At 55.7% G+C, this 18,324-nt stretch overlaps 1 protein-coding gene across 2 annotated transcripts; it reads left to right on the forward strand.

Moving 5' to 3' along the window:
* The first annotated feature begins 1,216 nt into the window (after positions 1–1,216).
* On the forward strand, positions 1,217–17,212 carry LOC114681333 (trichoplein keratin filament binding). 2 transcript variants are annotated; one of them, XR_005089889.1, is made up of 14 exons: positions 1,217–1,306; positions 1,888–2,081; positions 2,407–2,617; positions 4,147–4,203; positions 6,833–6,901; positions 8,162–8,335; positions 9,021–9,133; positions 9,258–9,324; positions 11,292–11,464; positions 12,296–12,377; positions 13,892–14,077; positions 14,680–14,823; positions 14,986–15,080; positions 15,626–17,212. XR_005089889.1 is itself a non-coding variant. In XM_028854785.2 (13 exons), exons 2-13 carry the CDS (start codon positions 1,888–1,890, stop codon positions 15,656–15,658), a joined length of 1,503 nt encoding a protein of 500 aa, XP_028710618.1. In that variant the 5' UTR covers positions 1,217–1,306; the 3' UTR covers positions 15,659–17,212. The 2 variants fall into 2 exon arrangements, 1 of the variants encoding a protein (XP_028710618.1); XM_028854785.2 differs by lacking the exon at positions 14,986–15,080.
* The last annotated feature ends 1,112 nt before the right edge of the window (positions 17,213–18,324 follow it).

Genomic DNA, 18,324 nt, shown 5'->3' on the forward strand with positions numbered 1-18,324 from the left:
CTCTGACCCCATACCCTCCAGTTAAACCTCCCTGTAGTCTCTTACAAGGTTGCTCCTAGGAGGCCCCAGGGTCAGAGGGTGAGGTGACCAGCCCAGCATCGCCACACTTACCACGCTGCAGGTTCGAACCTGGTCGTAGAGGCCCAACAACACTGTGCGGCCTCCATGGGGAACAGAGAAACAAAGGAATGGAGGATGAGGGGGATGAAAAATGAAAGAAAAAAGAATGAATGATGGAATATTTGTCTATATTTTTACACTATTTTGGGGGTGCTGGGGATTGAACTCAGAGCTTTGAGCATGCTGAGCACACACAATATCCGAGTTCTCCAGCCCTGCCTTTTCTTTCTTTCTTTCTTCCTTCCTTTTTTTTTTTTTGGGGGGGGGTTCGAGACAGGGTTTCTCTGTGTAGTTTTGGTGCCTGTCCTGGATCTCGCTCTGTAGACCAGGCTGGCCTCGAACTCACATAGATCCGCCTGGCTCTGCCTCCCGAGTGCTGGGATTAAAGGCGTGCGCCACCACCCGGCATGGTAGCTTCTTTTTTAACCAATGGTAGCAGCACATAGTCACAGCCCGGCGTTGCCTTTTCTTTTGAATGGAATAGTTCACGCATAAATACATGCAATCATGCGAGTTACAGTTATTAAAACCCTTATACCCCCCGCTCATCTAAGGCAACAGTAGAAATTTACCAATGACTTGTAATGACGGAGACCAGCGGCTCTTGGCCTCTGCTGCCTATGGGACACACCCCGGGAACTTTGAAAATCATTGATCTCTTTTTTTTTGACTCTGGGGCAGCTCCCGGGCTGATGCTGATGTGCCTTGTTTGAGAAACATGTGCTTAATTCTCCTCTATCCTAGCCCGTCGGTTTCCGCCCTCCCTCCACTTCCAACCCCCATCCCCACCCCACGCTCGCTCGCCACCACCCTCTCCATCCCCTCCCCACCTCCTCCCCGGGAACGGCCACCCGAACTCTGGTCCTTCCTTTCTCCCTGCTTCAAGGACTAGCAACACTTGGTTGCTGTCCCTCCTACCGCGAGGGGGCGCCAGAGCAAAAAACCCCACCACCGCTTCCTTTCCCCGGCGAGCGGCGGGTGTCGCGCCGGAGGTGCTTTGGCCCTCGCGGCGCCCCGTCGCCCCGCGCGGGCTGCCCGGCAACCGACCGGGAAACGGCTGGCGTCTCTGCCGCGGGCGGGCGGGCGCCGCGGGACTCTCGGATCCGGTGCGCGCGTGCGCGCTCGCGCTTAGGCCGGCGGCGACGCTTCTTCGAGAACTTGGGGGGCCGAGAAACACGAGCCCGAGGTTAGGCTGGGCCCGCCCGGGGGTCCGGGGTGGGGGCGCCGGGCGGGGGTGCCGCGGGGCCTGTCCACAGGTGTCCGTCCGGTGCTGGGCGTCCTCTCCGGTTATGTTGTTGTTGTTTTGGAGGCAGGTCGGCTTTGAACTCCGGGACCACTCGAGTGGTCTCTTCCTGCTCCGGCCTCCGACGTCCGTCCTTGGGTCTGCAGGGGCTATGCCGCCGAGCCCTGCTTGCCCGTGTAGTTTTCTGCAGAGTGTAAACGTCCTCAGTGGCCTCTCCCAGACTTTTCCGGGCGGTTTCCGTGTCTGTCGTGACCCCCGATGACGGGTGGCCACAGCCCGGGTTTATTTAAATTGATAACGTGCAGCCTTGGCGGCACATCACTGAAAACACGCTGGCGTGGGCCGCCTCCTAAAGTTTTGATCGTTCAGTTGTTCCAGGGTGGGAATGTGGACGTCTTTTTTAAGCGATCATAAAGGGGGCGGGCGCCCCTCAGAAAGGAGAGGAGACCAGACAAGGAGGAGGGGGTTGTATCCAGCGTTTGCAGCTGGCTCAGTTCCTGCCCACTGATGTCCCTCCCCTTCAGATGGCGCTCCCCACGCTGCCCTCTTACTGGTGCAGCGGGAGACCCCAGGACCAGCAGGTCGCACGCCAGCGCCAGCGAGAGCAGGAGGCCCAGCTTCGCCTGCAGTGGGAAGAGAACAGCCGTTATTTCAGGATTTCGGACATCCACAGCTCCAAACAGGCCGAATGGAGCTCCGAGACCTCCTATCGGCGGAGGCAAGTATCAGTGTGTCCTGCCTGCTGGTTCCTTCCACTAGATGCTCGGGGGATGTGGCCTCAGGGCCTAGGGACTGTGGCTTGTGACAGCGTGAGTGATCTACATGGTGATGCTATTTCTAGCTGAAAATTGGGGTGTGTGTGTGGGAATAACCAGTGAAATAACGTGCATTATGAAAGATAAAATGTTTGCAGAGCAGTCGTCTTCTTTGCAGGTGTTTGTGTTTTTTGTGTTTAAATACACCCACCCACCCCCAACTGATATAGAAAAGCATAGGAAACTGTGGCCTGGGTTTGACTGACGCGCAGTGGGCTCCTTACCTAGCATGCATGCGTACCAGCGTGAGAAGCTGAGGGAGGAGAAGAGGATGAGTCTGGAGGTCCGGCGTGAGAGACTCAGGCAGCTGGTGCTGGAGGAGCAGGACCTGCTGGCCGCTGAGCTGGAGGAGCTGAGGCTGAGCATGAGCCTGCGGGAGCGAAGAATCCGGGAACAGCACCGGGATCTGAAGTCAGCCCGAGAGGAACAAAGGAAACTGGTACCTAGTCTAAACCTGAGGAAGGTCGCATGGTGACGTGGCCACAGCCTGAACTGAAGGTTCCACCCCTGGGGCTCTTCTTGGCTGAGTTGGTCAGATGAGATGGCCAGGGGACTCTACAGTCCGTGCGAAAAGCACTCTTTTTTTTATTTTGGCCCATGGCTTTAGAGGGTCTCAGGCCATCCTAATGGGGAAGGCCTGGAGTCCTTGCCCGCTGGAGCTCGCTTATCATGTTGGTTCAGGGAGCAGGGAGCGCATGAGGAGGAGGGTTTGGGCTGTAGCCTTCAAAGATACGCCCTGGTGGGCTGCCGCCGCCAGCTACTTCCTCACCCCCTGAAGGCACCACGGCTTCTCTGCATAGTGCCAAAGCTGGGGGGCAATTGTTTTTGCTGTTGGTTTTGTTGTTGGTTTTGAACTGGTCTGTGTCGTCCTGGTTGGCCTGGAACTTTCTCTGTAGACCAGCCTGGCCTCAAAGTGACAGAGATCTGGCTGCCTCTGACCTCCTCATGCTGGGATGAGAGGGGAAGAGCCTGCCTGGCAAGTATTTAAAATGTAAGCATCAGGAGTAATTCAGATCCGGCTCATAGCAACAATCTGAACCAGATATGGTAAAACGTTAAAGGTCTGTACAGGGTGGGGAGGGCAGCAATGTTTGGTTAGTGCCTTCGGCACATAGTCCGGGTGGTCACAGCGGCGACGTGCCATCGCACAGCAGACAGACCGAGGGTCCAGCAGTTGTTCAACCCATGAAGCTTGGTCTCTCCACGCCCAGCCTGGTGCTGGAGTCGGGGATTTTTTTCTTTTTCATTTTCCTCCCTCCCTCCCTCCCTCTCTCTCTTCTCTCTTTCCTCCTTCCTTCCTTCCTTCTTTCCTTCCTTCCTTCCTTTCTTTTTCTGAGACAGGGTTTCTCTGTGTAGTCCCAGCTGGCCTCGAACTCACAGAGATCCGCTTCCACCAACCTCTGCTTCCCGAGTGCTGGAATTAAAGGTGCTCCACCACTACCTGGTTAACTTCTGGTTTTCTGCTGTAAGAAGTTGGAGTTAATACCAGCCACAGTAACGGTGGATGAGCTTGCCAGCAAGAATGAGGGGAGACAAAAAGCCAGCACCCACACTTATGCCTTTAGAGGGCAGTTTGGTGTGTGGTAGCTCTCTTCTCTGCCGAATAAGTCACTGCAAGTGATTCCTCCTCTTCTCTTTAGTTCTGTGTCCCACGAAGGTCTGGGAACACTATAGTTTATCAAGTGGCTATGGTCATTAGCCTCAGTCTGTGTGTTTCAACTTGCTGTGTACTTGGAAACTCCGAGAAGGGACCCAGCCACAGCATCAGCTCTTCGCTAGTTCTAGGTCCATTCTCCTCTGAAGGCCTGTCCCCAGACCTGTGTGTGCAAGGAGAGCAGACTTGAGTGGCAGATGGGTTGACACTGCTGAATGGAGAAGGTCATGGCCTGAGCTGACTTCTGCTGTACTTTGTCTACGTGAATGGATTTGAACAGTGACGTCAGGTGTCCTTCTATGTTTTCTCCATAGATTGCTGAACAACTCTTATATGAACACTGGAAAAAAAACAATCCCAAACTTCGAGAGGTGAGAATTAAGGGCCTTCCATCGCTTTGCCTGGGTGGGTGACATTGTGTTTTCAGATTTGTTTGTTTGTTTTAATTTATTTATTATTCTTTTATGTACATTGGTGTTTTGCCTGCATGTATGTCTGTGTGAAGGTGTCAGATCTTGGCATGTGGGTGCTGGGAATGAACCCCAGGCCTCTGAAAGAGCAGCCAGTGCTCTTAACCGCTGAGCCATCTCTCCAGCCCCTTTTGTTGTTTTTTCGAGACAGGGTTTCTCTGTGTAGCCTTGGCTGTCCTGGAACTCACTCTGTAGACCAGGCTGGTCTCGAACTCACAGAGATCCACTTGCCTCTGCCTCCTTAAGTGCTGGGATTAAAGGCGTGCACCACCATCGCTTGGCTTTTGTTTGTTTTTGAATCTGGATTTGTGCTGGGTTGGTACAGAGGAAAAAAGATCACCAGGCAGAAGGCCTGGTCGGACAGGGCTGAACAGTGGCCGCTAACTCTTTGGCCCTGGAGCTCTTCCCAGCAGGCTGCAGAGACAGACCTGGGCGGGTGGGCTCAGGACGTCTCTAAGAGCGGTTTCTGGAGGGGAGGAGCACGCAGGATGCTGGCTTTAGTTCTGCAGTACAGAGTGCAGAAAGGGCCTGGATGGAGGTGCTGAAGAACTGGCCTGTGGGGTGAGAACAGAGACGGGGGCTGTAAAGGCCAGGGGGACCGCGGTGCCCAAGAGTAGAGTCCTGAAGTGATGGAGCTGGTGAAGTAGACGGGCCAGACCTTGAGCAGCACTGCCTGACCTCCTTCAGAGGCATCGGACCACTTTAATGTGTGCAGGGCCACAGCTGCATCCTGGGGTACCCCTGCACAGCTGCATCCTGGGCCACGCCTGCACAGCTGCATCCTGGGGCACCCCCGCACAGCTGCATCCTGGGGCACCCCCGCACAGCTGCATCCTGGGGCACCCCCGCACAGCTGCACCCCCGCACAGCTGGATCCTGGGCCACCCCCACACAGCTGCATCCTGGGGTAGCCCCCGCACAGCTGCATCCTGGGGTACCCCTGCACAGCTGCATCCTGGGGCACCCCCGCACAGCTGCATCCCCGCACAGCTGCATCCCTGCACAGCTGCATCCTGGGCCACCCCCCCAGCTGCATCCTGGGGCACCCCCCCAGCTGCATCCTGGGGCACCCCCGCACAGCTGCACCCCTCCACAGCTGCATCCCCACACAGCTGCGTCCTGGGGCACTCTCTCTGGCAGCATTGTTGGCGTGAGCAGCTGGGCAGGGGTGCTGCTGCTGCTGCTGGGCTCCTGAGGTGAAGGCAGACTGGGGTGGAGGAGACAGGAGTCTGCAGACCTGGGGACAGAGGGAGTGATGGCCTGGTTTCCATCACTGAGCAGACTGGCTGGAGGGTGCTAGGCCTGTTACTGATAGCGTTTATCATCCCAGCAGTGTTTGTAGGAGTTAGGTTCTCTCACTTGATGTAGCTTCTTAAGTCTGGAAACGGCCAGGAGCAGTTTCCAGGGGAGATGGGATCAGCCGGTAAAGGTGTTTGCTGCCAAACCTGGTGACCAGAGTTTCACCCCAGGACCAACATGGTGGACGGAGAGAACCAACTGCCACAAGTTGTCCTCTGACAGGCACACGCACACACACGCGCATATGCACAAAATGTAAAAAATAAGAAACCTGGGTGGAGTGGTTCACTTTTTGTTTGTTTGTTTTGTTTTGAGACAGGGTCTTACTATGTAGCCCTGGCTGGCCTGGAACTCATTATGTAGACCAAGCTGACCTTGAACTCACAGAGATCCACCTGCCTCTGCTTCCTAAGTTCTGGGGTTAAAGGCTCTGCACGACACCATCCACCAGGCTCTGGTTCACTCCTTTAATCTCAGCACTGGGGAGGCAGAGGCAGACGGGTCTCTGCGTTCAAGGCCAGCCTGGTCTAAAGCTGCTCCTTTGTAAAGGAAGTTTTGGTGAGCCGAGCTTGGGGCTGGCTCTGCTTCTTACCCAGCTGTCTCCTGAGCTCTCCTTTCAAAACTCAGTTCCTTTTCCGAGTCTGCTGAGAAATGCCTCCTGCTTACCCGGGGCTCCAGGAGCGAGCTTTGGCCCTTCTGTTCGAGGTGTGAACTGGGCTTAGAAGCGGCTGGTCCTTTGGTTTCCTACCTGCCGAGTGTTCAGATTGGTTTTGTTGCTGATTTTATGGATTATTGTGTGTGAGGGGTACAAGTGTGCCGTGGCGACTGTGGAGGTCAGAGGACAACTTTTTTGAGTCATTTCTCCCCTCCCGCCTCGCTGAGGCAGGGTTTGTCTTGTTTATGCCGCTTGGCCGAGCACTCCAAGCTAGCTGGCCCTGGAGCATCTGGGTTTCTAGGCGTTCTCCGTTTCTGCCTCCCATCTTAGCACAGAGGTGCTGGGACCACACACGCATGCCACCACATCCTGCTTTTTCCACAGATGGCTCCAGAGGCTGAGCTCAGGTTTGCAGGCTGCGCCCTCACTCACAGTGTTCTCGTTGGGGCCGCCTTACACTCGAAGTTCACAGAGAGAGTCATGGTCCGGTTCCAGCAGAGGGCACAGACAGGAGCACGTCACCTCAGTCTCACATAGCCCACCGGGAAGTTAATCTTCTCTCTTTCTCACCCTCAGATTGAGTTGGACCTTCACAAGAAGCACGTGATAGATTCCTGGGCAACACAGAAAGAAGAAAAAAAACAGGTGTGTGATGGGTGCCCCTTGCATGCTGTGCCGTGGCTCCTCCCCCACCGACCACTGTGTCTTGTTTCTGCTCTTGGCTGGATGAGCAGGCACATGCAGCCTGAACGTTAGCTTTGTGTGTGCCTACGTGCATGTTCATGCATGTGTCTGTGTGTACAGGTGTGTGCATGCAGGTGTGCATGTGTATGCAGGTATGCACATGGGTGTGTGTCTGCAAGTGTGTGTGTGTGTGTGTGTGTGTGTGTGTGTGTGTGTGTGTACATTGGCGGGTGGGTTTAACAGGTGTGGGTGGGTGTGTGCAGGTGTGTGCATGGGTGGGTGGATATGCAGATGTGTGTGTGTGTGTGTGTGTGTGTGTGTACATGGGTGGGTGGGTGTATGCATGCAGGTGTGGGTAGGTATGTAGGTGTGTGCGTGTGCATGTGGCAGTCAGTGCATAACCTCAGGTGATGGTCCTCAGGAGCCAGCCACCTTTTTTTGAGATAGGGCCTCTCAGTGGCCTGTAGCTTTCCCAAGTAGACTACTGGGGACCTATAGGGACTCACCAGTTTCCACTTTCCGGGATTGAGCTGTAAGCATGTGTCACTTTGTCCGCTTTTTTTAATTAAAAAATTTAGAAAAGTTTTTTTTCTGTGTATGGGTGTTTTGCCTGCTCTGTCTGTATACTTCAAGCATGTCTGGTGCCTGTGGAGGCAGGAACAGGGTGTTGAATCCTCTGGAACTGGAATTATGGACAGCTGTGACTGCCACGTAGATTCTGGGAATTGAACCCAGGTCCTCTGGGAGAGCAGCCACGGTGCTCTTAACTGGGGAGCCATCTCTCCAGCGCCAAGTTCTCACTTGTATTTACTTTTTTTTTTAATGTGTTTGAGTGTGTGCCACGTGTGTACTGGTATCTGAGAGGCCAGATGAGAGCATCAGGTCGCTCGGAGGTGGCGTTCCAGGTGACCGGGATGCCTGATGCCGGTGCTGGGAACTGAACTCTGGTCGTCCCCTGGCAGAGCAGAGGAGTCCCTACTGCCAAGCTGTCTCAGCCCTGGGTCATCGCAGCCCCTCTGGGGATGAGTCCACAGCACGCACGGGTCACTTTGCGTTCATTGTGTTCTCTTGTGGAGGGGAGAGAGCCTGACGTGGAGAGCTCTAGGTCCCTGCTGGAGAAGGGGCTCCAGGCGGAGCTTACCGGGGCCCTGCGGCCGGCTGGAGGCCAGCCGGGAGCTGAGTCTCTGCTGGCTGTGTGTTGAGAGTGTTGCCCTCTGGTAGCAAGAAGCCACGGAGCAGCAGGAGAAGAAGCGGTTTGAAAATGAGTATGAAGCAGCGCGCAGGGAGGCGATGGAGCGGCTGAGAGCGGAGGCGGAGCGGAGGCAGCAGGAAGATAAACTGCAGGCCGAGGCGCTGTGCCAGCAGATGGAGGAGCTCAAGCAGAAGGAGATGGAGGTGAGGGGGAGCCCTCCAGGCCCGAGGCAGCCATTCCGAGGCCAGCGGGGTGGGGGTTCCATGGACGGGTCCCCGTTCTCAGAGCTGGGTGCTCCCCTCTCGTGTGTGCCCTGTCCCAGCTCTGCTGTGCTCCTCCACGTGTGCTCAGACCTCGGGACATTAATGGTCTAGAGACACACCTGTCCACTGGGATCCCGGGTTTTCCCGTGGGACATGCTCCAGCACACTGTTCCACTAGTAGCAGGTTTGGGTCTCAGGGTGTCAGCCATGAGGTGGTCCAGGAGGCTGTCTTCGAGAACGCTGGCTTCCTGAGAGGACTGAGTCTCTGTCCAGATGGAGAGGGGCTTCGCCTCTTTGGTCTCTGTCTGTTTCCCTTTTCCCTAGCCCCATAGTTTCAATAGCTAGAAACTGAGTGCCTCTCACTAATTCTAGATACTAGGAGATAGGGCCTGAGCAAGGCTTCTGTGTTGGCTGAGGAAACAGAAGTTTAGTCAGAGCAGGTGTGGGCCAGCACAGGGAGTCAGTCTCCCGGGCTGGGCCAGGCTTGTAGGAATAGTTCAGTTGAGGTGGGACTCAGAATCCCATGGAGGAGGCCAGGCTGTGCTCATGTGGAGCCCGCCAGAGATGGAGATGACGCGTGAGGACAGTGATTGCCCATCTTACCGGGTTCCCGATGTCACCGCAGGCAACCAAGCTGAAGAAGGAACAGGAGAACCTGCTGAAGCAGCGCTGGGAGCTGGAGAAGCTGGAGGAGGAGAGGAAGCAGATGGCCGCCCTCCGGCGCAAGGCCGAGCTGGGGTGCGTGGGAAGCCTCTTGCCCTCTCAGACTCCCATGGGGTCTCCCCAGAACCAAAGGGGGTGTGGCCTGTGTGGAGCAGTTGTTGGTCCTGCGGCCCTGAAGCCTCTTGCTCCCCATCTTTAGGCGCTTCCTGAGACATCAGTACAATGCGCAGCTGCACAGGCGGACCCAGCAGATCCAGGAGGAACTGGTGAGTGAGCCCACATCCCATCCCGGCAGTTTCCATCCTTTGGAAACGGTATTTTCACCGCTCAGGACCTGAGTGCATCCTCAGGAGAATTAAAACACAAAGGGGAGCAGAGAGATGCCAGTGGACGGTACAGAGGAGTCGAGGAATTTGCAGGTGTGGGGTTACACTTGACAAAGCAGTCAGTGCTGTTCTGTACCTGAACTGTGAGGGCACGGGGCAGCTCCACGGCAGACTCCATTGGTACTGGTTTTTGGTTGTTCATTTTAGAGACTCACAGGGTCTCACTGTGTAGCCCTGGCAGGCCAGGAATAGCTGTGAGGCCACCAGGCTGGCCTCAGATTCACAGGGATCTATCTGCTTCTGCTTCTCAAGCGCTGGGATTAAAGTCCTGCACCACCACATCTGGTTCTTAGGGATTCATTTAGAAAAATAATAAATTTTGGGGACTGGAGAGGTGGCCCAGTGGTTAAGGTCACTTGTTGCTCTTGCAGAGGACCTGGGTTTGGTTCCTAGCAGCCACAGGGTGCTAAAGGGACCTGACGTCCTCTTCTGACCTCTGTAAGCAGCAGGCACACATGTGGTGCACACAGATGCAGTCAGAACACTCACACATAGAAAGGAAATTTTTTTTTTTTTTTTTGGTTTTTCGAGACAGGGTTTCTCTGTGTAGCTTTGCGCCTTTCCTGGAACTCACTTGGTAGCCCAGGCTGGCCTCGAACTCACAGAGATCCGCCTGGCTCTGCCTCCCGAGTGCTGGGATTAAAGGCGTGCGCCACCACCGCCCGGCTAGAAAGGAAATTTAAGCTGTATTGTTTGCAGGGGAGGGTATGCATGTGCCACAGTGTGCACATGAAGGTCAGGGGTCAACTTTCGGGGGCAGTTTGTCCCTCCTCCTGTGAGTTTTGGGGATTGAACTCAGGTTGTCAGGTTTATGTGGCAAATGCTTTTCCCCGCGGAGCCGTCTCTCGGCCCATTCCTTAGGTATTCTTGATGGGAAAAACGATGCCGGTGCTGCGGGTGTGAATAGGCCTAACGAGCAGTCCTTTCTCGCTGTGGGCAGTGCCGGGGTGCCCGGTTCTGCCTCACTGAGGCACACGGCGAGGTCCCCCATCTCCAGAGATGGCTGCTGAGCTGCACACTCTCCTGACTTGTTTGCCACACACCACAGAGGGCGGGTTCCCTCCTGTGCTCACCTCCCAGTGCCTTGTTTGGGTGTGAAAGACAAGTGTACGCCGCTCGGCTTCTTAGTGGAGCTGCTTGGTGTTCCTGTCACAGCTCTGATGAGCTTGTGAATGAGCACAGTCAGGTTCCTGACTGTCTGCCTCCTTTGGTCACATTGGTGGTCTGGTGCCACTGTTCTGCCCTCGCCCCTGCCTGGGTTCCCCTGCCTCCACCCCTGGGTTCTCCTCCCCTCTCCCCCGGGTTCCCCTGCCCCCGCCCCTGGGTTCCCCTGCCCCCGCCCCTGGGTTCCCCTGACCCCGCCCCTGGGCTCCCCCGCCCCCCCCCCTGGGTTCCCCTGCCCCCGCCCCCGGGTTCCCCTGCCCCTCTTACTGTAGTGTGGAGTTCTGTAGACATAGATAAAGGTCACTTTCTGCCAGCTGGCATTTGGTGATTTCTCGTTTTCCTCCGCATTTACAGTAAAGCTGTGGTGAGTAGTTTGTGTATGTATCTGTGTTGACACTGCTGTGACCTCTTCAAAGCTAGTGTTCTAAAATGTGTCATACATATCCAGGGCCACGTATGTGCCTGTGGCGGCGCAGGTGGCAGGAGGGGTCACTTGCTTTAGTGAGAAGCTTCTGGGCCGGTGCAGTGTCTACAGCGGACCTTTGTGGTTACCCAGAAGCAGTCCAGCCCCTTCCCTCTGTCCTGAGAATGCTTCAGGCCCTACATGGCCGTGTCTGAGACACACAGAAGCAGCTGTGTAGGGAGGTGGGCTCCTCTGTCTGACCTCCACGCCCCCCCTCTAGGAGGCAGACGGGCGGATCCTGCAGGCGCTCCTGGAGAAGGAAGGCGAGCTGCAGCGTGTCGAGCTGGCCAGGCGGGAGCAGGCCCTGGCCGATGCAGCCTGGATGAAGCAGGTCATCGAGGAGCAGCTGCAGCTCGAGAAAGCTCGGGAGGCAGAGCTGCAGCTGCTGCTGAGGTGAGGGGCAGCTGCTGGCCTCTGCTCTGGTTCTGTGAGGTGCCCTCAGGTCACTGGGCAGGCCACTTTTGTTCTGAAACATCTGTCCTTGTAACTCATCATCCCTAGGGACCTTGTCTTTGCTAGTAGGTTGGGGTAGTGACCTCACGTTATTCACGGTGGAAGTCTTTATGGTTCAGAGTAATAATGCGTTCACCTAAAGTCTTTAAACCACGTGACGAGACTGTTCCCATCAGTTTAATTTTTCTAAGCTCTGTAAAAACCAGCCTGGATCCCAATGTGCTCCTGAAGACAGTCCCACCATGTTGCCTTGGCTGGTCCCCGCTCCTGAGCTCCTCAGGGCCCAGGGGCTTAGGACTTGGGGCCTAAAAGTCCAGCTCACAGATGGAAATAGCCAAATAACAGGCAATCCATACTGATATGCAGACACGGTGATTGGTCCCAGACATTCAGCCTAGTGGTGGGTACATGACTTGGGGAGATCCCAGGAGGTGGCTAGCTGCTGCCAGGTGAGCCGGCAACCATCCTGGGAGGGTGGTGGTCGGCACAGGTTAGTGCTCTCACCCTTCCCATCTCTGGTCCTGATGGTTTTATTTACCTTAGTGCTAAATGGCTGTGGTACTTTTTTTTTTTTTTTTTTTTAATTTAAGGAGATGAAGTATTAAATGATGACCTAAAATGCTACCAGAGTGCTGTCCTTAGCCGTCATCGTTGGAGAGCTGGTGTGGATGGGCGTGTCTAGAGCGGGGCAGCTGTGTGTGCCCGCTCTGCCGTCCATCCCTGCCTTTGGTGGTGGCGCACAACCTCTGTGTCCCTTTTGTGTTTGTCCAGGGAGGAGGCCAAGGAGATGTGGGAAAGGAGAGAAGCGGAGTGGGCTCGAGAGCAGAGTGCGAGGGACAGACTGATGAATGAGGTAATTCCAGACATGGTCCCACGGGGATGGGCAGCCCCACCGACTCAGCCTGCTCTGGTTGTCCTTTTTTTTTTTTTCTTTTTTCCCTGAGGCAGGGTTTCTCTGTGTAGCTTTGCGCCTTTCCTGGGACTCACTCTGTAGCCCAGGCTGGCCTCAAACTCACAGAGATCCGCCTGCCTCTGCCTCCCGAGTGCTGGGATTAAAGGCGGGCGCCACCACCGCCCGACTCTGGTTGTCTTAAGTAGCATTGAAGTCACTGTGTTAGTAGCACAGGATTACTAAAAGGATCCCGACGTACAGAAAGAACACGTGGGAAGTCCTCAGTCCTCTCCCCCACAGCCTCCTGCTGCTCTGTGTCCTGGCCCCAGTGCACGGCCTCTTAACTACATGCGGTTTTCCCCACTGTGCTGTTTATTGATTTCGAGCATTCTCGCTAGCACACCTCAGCTCCTTATCAGTGACAACCACACGGCTGCAGCCCGCCCTTCCTCCTCCTCCTCGAGTGGGTATTCTCGGAGGCGCCTTCATGAAGGAGTCCGTGTCCCCTGGGGCCAGCAGCCAGCAGAGGAGCCAAGTGTGAGGGGTGCAGGGACCTGGCGGGAGGTCCTTGTCAGGTCCTTGTCCTGCACAGACAGCTGTGCTGAGGCGGGCTGGAACGGTGAGCCCCGTGTTTGGAAATCAGGCCACGCTGGCTGGTCGGTTGGTGCTCACTTGTGTGTAGCAGATTCCCTGTGGGTTTCGAACTTCCTCACTTCAGTTTCCCCCTGGTGGTGGCCACTTTGTGTCCCCCTCCTGACGGTGCAGGCGTTAGGCATGTCTTGTGGCTTCTTGGTTCCTTGGCTGGGGTTGGGACATCTCAGTGCTCTGGGCCAAGGTCCAAGTTCCAAACAGCAGCAGGTGTTTGCTGCTTGGAGCCATCGAGGATGCGTGACTGCATCCTGGCGGCCTGTGGAGAGGCCTCCCCAGTGTCTCCCCCATGACACTGCTGTGTCCTGTAGGTTGGTGTCCTAGTCAGGGTGTCTAGTGCAGTGATAAAACACATGACCTAAAGCAGCTTGGACAGGAAAGGGTTATTGAGACTTAAAGCTCTCAGGTCACAGTCTATCACTGAAGGAAGTCAGGGCAGAACCTGGAGGCGGGAGCTGAAGCAGAGGCCATGGCGGGTGCTGCTCACTGGCTTGTCCCTCCTGACTGGCTTAGCCTGCTTTCTTATACAACTTAGGACCATCTGCCCAGGGCGAGCACCGCCCACAGTGGGCTGGGCTCTCCCATGCCAATCATTAACCAGGAAAATCCCCCTCTGGCGGCATTTTCAACTGATCGTGGAGCATTGGAAACGGAACTCATCAGGGCGGGTGGCATGGCTGGGAAGGGCAGTGGCCTACTGGGCCTGTGGTTCGGTCTGCTGCCCGTGTGTGAGGATTAGCCTGGATTGGTACACTGGCTGCGGCCCGTGTGAAGCTTAGAACGGGTGTCTTAGACTGAAATGCAAACCTTCTTTTCCCCTTGGCCAGGTTCTCATGGGGAGGCAGCAGCAGATACAAGAAAAGATCGAACAGAACCGGAGGGCACAAGAGGAAACCCTAAAACACAGGGAAAGACTCATCCAGAGTCTGGAGGAGGCAAAGCAGTCAGCTCAGCGTGCAAAGGAGGAGAAAGAGGAGCTGAAGTCAGCCAGGAAGCAGGAGCTGGAAGCCCAGGTGGGCGCCGAGGGCCAGGGCAGCCTCTGTAGGTCAGGGCCTGGAGGCAGCAGGCTCTGCAGGGTTCTCGGGACACTGAAGAACAGAGCTCAGAGTTCCATAACTCAGTTCATTCCTCATTCATATCTAAATCCCTTTTGGTTTCTGTAGCAGCCCTGACACTTCAAAAGAATTATGTGCATGCATGTGTCTGAATGTGGGTTTGTGTACTTGTGTGCAGTGCCCAAGGAGGCCAGTAGAGGGCACTGGATCTCTTGGCGCTAAGTCACAGGCACGAGAGAGCCACTCACCGGCGGTTGCTGGGAACTGAACTTGGCTCCTTGGGAGAGCAGTTTGTCCTCCCAACTGCTGAGCCGTGGCTCCGTGGCACAGGCTCCATTCTGGTTCCTTGGTCTCTGTGGGGACCGCGCTGATGTCACGGTTACTTTTTTCTCCTCCGTTGTCCTCCAAACACATGGCTGCACCCAGAGCTTCACAAGGTCCACAGTGCCATCTCCAAGGCCTCAGGTTCCCATCCTGGCTGCTGGCATTGGCCTCCTGGCTCAGAGGCAGGGCTCTGCCCCACGGGCCTGGTCTCTGGTGACTCTGTTCTTGGTGTTCAGGTCGCGGAGCGCCAGCTCCAGGCGTGGGAAGCAGCCCAGCAGGCGGAGGCGGAAGAGGAGGAGGTCCAGCGGGCAGATCAGCTCTCGGATGCCCTGTTGCAGCAGGAGGCGAAGGCCATGGCTGAGGAGGGCTACCGGCCCAAGGTAGGCACTTGCCAGGTGACTGGCCGCCGCAGCCCCATCCTGGGCTCTCTTGCCCCTCCCTGTGTCTGTCTGTGCGGCTGCTGACGGCCTCCGTGCAGAGGCCGCTCCTTGATTGGACCTCAAGTGGTCTGAGTGGCTTTGCTCTGGTTCCCGCCGCTTCAGGCTTTGCAAAGACGGAGAGCCTGACTGCTGATGTTGCCCCTGAAGAATGAAGGCCATAGCTAGTGAGAAGTGACCGTGGGACCAGGTGGAGCCAGGTGACCGGGACCTACTTCTCTGTGCCCCCCCCCTTTCCTCTGCTCTTCATCTCTCTCTGTGCATCCCTATGTGGTGCTCTTGAGTGACTTGTGTGAGCCCTGAGCAGGGCACCGTGGGGGCTGTCGTACCTGTTGGGAGGGACCTGCTGACTAGAGGGTCCCTCTGCAGCAGCTAGAGGGACTCGGGCCACCTGGCTCCTTGCATTCTGAGGGTTGTGTGCTGGAGAGAGGGCTGACCGCTTCCCTGTCAGAGAGCGAGGGGCCGGGGTGGACTAAGACTTCAAAGTCAGACCAGGCAGAGGGCTCTGAGTACAGGAGACAGCATTTCCAAAGTCACTGGAGCATGCATCAGGGTGCCGGGGCCAGGGCTTCACAGAGCACCCAGAGTGTCTCAGGGCCGGTCACAGAGTGCCTCACTCGTGGCTCAGAGTCAGGGCTTTCTCAGCTGTAAGTGAAAAGTAACTCGTGTGCTCCTACTAGAGCGAGAGGTCAGTTCCCAGAGTTCCACACTGCTGACCCGATAAATCATATGCTTGCTTTCTCAGCCTTATGGACACCCCAGAATTGCCTGGGACTGACGTTGAGCACAGAGGAGCATGCCGGACTTGATAGACAGCTCCAGACATCTGCACAGTGCTTGTTCTGGCCAGGGCTCAGGGCAGGACATCGTGGTCCAGCGGGATGTGAAGATGCCATAGGTGCCCGGTGAGATGCCATAGGCGCCCGGTGAGAGCCCTCCCTGCCTTCCTCACCCAGACCCACGTTTGCAGCACTGTCCAGAGGTCGTCCATGCTTTCTACATAGACTTCAGAGCTACCGAGAACAAGTTGTATTCCCGGCACAGGATATGTAGGTTCCCTGTACATGTCAGCTCTAGGGAGGACCAGTCACAGAGAGGAGGGACCTTTCGGGTTTTAAAGTTGCCATTTAATAAGTTATTCTATTGAAGGCAGACTCGCAGGGTCTTGGTGTAGTTATTTCAGGTCATTAGCTGCGTAGCCCCAAAGGAAGAGCCCGGCAGTCTGGGCTTCATCTGCCGTGCGTTCTGCAAAGACCCGGCAAAGGAGCTTCTTGTTCTGCAGTGTTGTGAGAATTCCCATGGGGGGCCGGGGCGTAGTTCAGTGTGGAACGCTTCCCTAGCACCTGTCTGGTCCTCATCCCAGCCCCAGCCCCACTAAGAAGAAAAGAAGCCCAGAGCATTAGAACACATGTCGTCAAGGGCACCTGGCTGGCTAGCCTGGTAAAGGCAGGGGCGTGACTAGGACCTCCAGAGTCCAGGGCAGGCCTGTGTGCAGCCCTGTGGGAATTATGTGCCCAGAGGAGCATGCGACCCTGGAGAAATGGAATCAATCACAGCTGACCCCATTTCCCCCACTGTTGGGTCCCATGTGACAGGCCCGACTCACCTCTGCCCACAGCTGTGGCTCCTTGCAGCAACAGTTGTTAGGTTTATGACTTGTACTTTCCCACGCCCTTCCTCTGGGGTTCCGCACCTCAGTAAACTCCAGCCAGTTGTAGGGTCTCGTCTCTGGTTATGGAAACCCAGAGCTTATGAAACAGCCCAGGTCTGTGGGCCGCGTCCCTTTCCTCCTCCACTGTGGAACCCCAGCCCAGCCTCTTCACTTCCCACTGGAGCTCTCGGATGTGGTCCCCGAGCAGCATTTCCATTAGGCACTTTTCAGATGCTCACTAATGTGAAAGAAAGCTCAGGCTGTCACTGCTGCCGGTGGGTGCTGGGCAGGTTGATGCGTACAGCCCACATCACGGGTCTTCCACTGGTCACATCGCACAGGCTACTCTCACTTTTCTTGTGAACATGGTACTCTCTCCCCTCCTGTTTTTCAAGACAGGGTTTCTCTGTGTAGCCCTGGCTGTCCTGGAACTCTTTGTAGTCCAGTCTGGCCTCGAACTCAGAGATCCACCTGCCTTTGCCTCCCGAGTGCTGGCATTAAAGGTGTGCGGCACTCTGCCCACATGGCTTTTCCCTCTTATTTCTCCCGGAACCACAGAAAATCACTAGTGGTTGCACACTGCTCCAGGGCAGAACCCGGTGGACAGACACTGCACACAGGTATCGAAGGTTTACTGGACAAGCATTGTTTTTCTGGCATTAAAATGATGTCCCACTAGTTCTCTGTTTTGTCATCATGTGTGTGTGTGTGTGTGTGTGTGTGTGTGTGTGTGTGTGTGCTTGTGTATACACACATGCTTTTGTGTGATGGTGTGTGTGGTGGTGTGCACATGGGATTAGAGGACAGTTGTGTACACTCCCTTCTCCTCCCTTCATGAAGGTCCCAGGAATTGAACTAGGGTCATGAGGCTTGTGTGGCAAAGTGCCTTGAACTGCTGACCCGTCTCTCTGGCCTCTGGTTTTAAATGTTTGAAACACTTCCTCTACAAACAGAGTCAAGACGCTCTTTCTAAAGTCAGCACTGTCACGTTCTTGTAAGAGCTCACGCCTCCAACTGCCTGTGTGTTTGTGTGTGCAGTCACACCGAGGGCAGCAGTGTGCTGTGGGGAGCGTGTGGCTTCATCACGGTGCAAACTCAACTTCCACAGGCCAACCCTGGGTTCTGCACCCGGGACCCCAGTAGTCAGTCCTCCCTGCCTGTTAGAGCACGTCATCATGCAGCACACGACCCTGTGTGACTCAGCGTGGTCCGAGATGTCTTCGGCAGGTTCCCCTCACAGTGGTTCTGGAAGAGAGATGGGTTGGAGCCACTATGGCCGTGCAGTGATGGATGCTCTATACAGCCTGTCCTCGGCAGGGCTTTTGGCATAGTCTCCCTAGGGAAGGTCCCTGGCTGGCTCCGAACCCTGGCAGGAGTCAGACGGTGGACTCAGCCATGGACACACAGACAGCATTGCATGACATAGACCATGGCGCACCAGGAAGGAGACATAGTCCCTTTCTTTCTCTTTTGGTTTATCTAGACAGGGTTTCTGTGTAGCCTTGGCTGTCCTGGAACTCTGTAGACCAAACCAGAGATCACCTGCCTCTGCCTGTGGAGTGCTGGGATTAAAGGTGTGCGCCACCCCCGCCCGGCCGTAGCCCTGTGTATGGACAGAAAGTGGTTTCCTGCCGTCTGGGTTTTAGGGAGCCTTCAGTTCATGAAATAAGTATCACTTGCAGGACTAGTGTGATGCTTTTGAAAACCACTGGCCTTGCAGTTCTTTGTCTATGACCTGGCCTGGGTTCAGCCATGTGGAGTCTGACCTCAGTGTCTTTGAGGAAGGGGACTTG

The sequence above is a fragment of the Peromyscus leucopus genome, chromosome 23 (assembly GCF_004664715.2).
Source record: "Peromyscus leucopus breed LL Stock chromosome 23, UCI_PerLeu_2.1, whole genome shotgun sequence".
Lineage (NCBI taxonomy): Eukaryota > Metazoa > Chordata > Mammalia > Rodentia > Cricetidae > Peromyscus > Peromyscus leucopus.

Bases quoted from the DNA above. Each gene is read 5' to 3' on its own strand.
- LOC114681333 (XM_028854785.2), top strand. From the start codon at position 1,888: ATGGCGCTCCCCACGCTGCCCTCTTACTGGTGCAGCGGGAGACCCCAG. The intron at 9,134-9,257 runs GTGCGTGGGAAG...CCCCATCTTTAG, and splicing joins CGGCGCAAGGCCGAGCTGGG to GCGCTTCCTGAGACATCAGT. The intron at 14,078-14,679 runs GTGGGCGCCGAG...CTTGGTGTTCAG, and splicing joins AGCAGGAGCTGGAAGCCCAG to GTCGCGGAGCGCCAGCTCCA.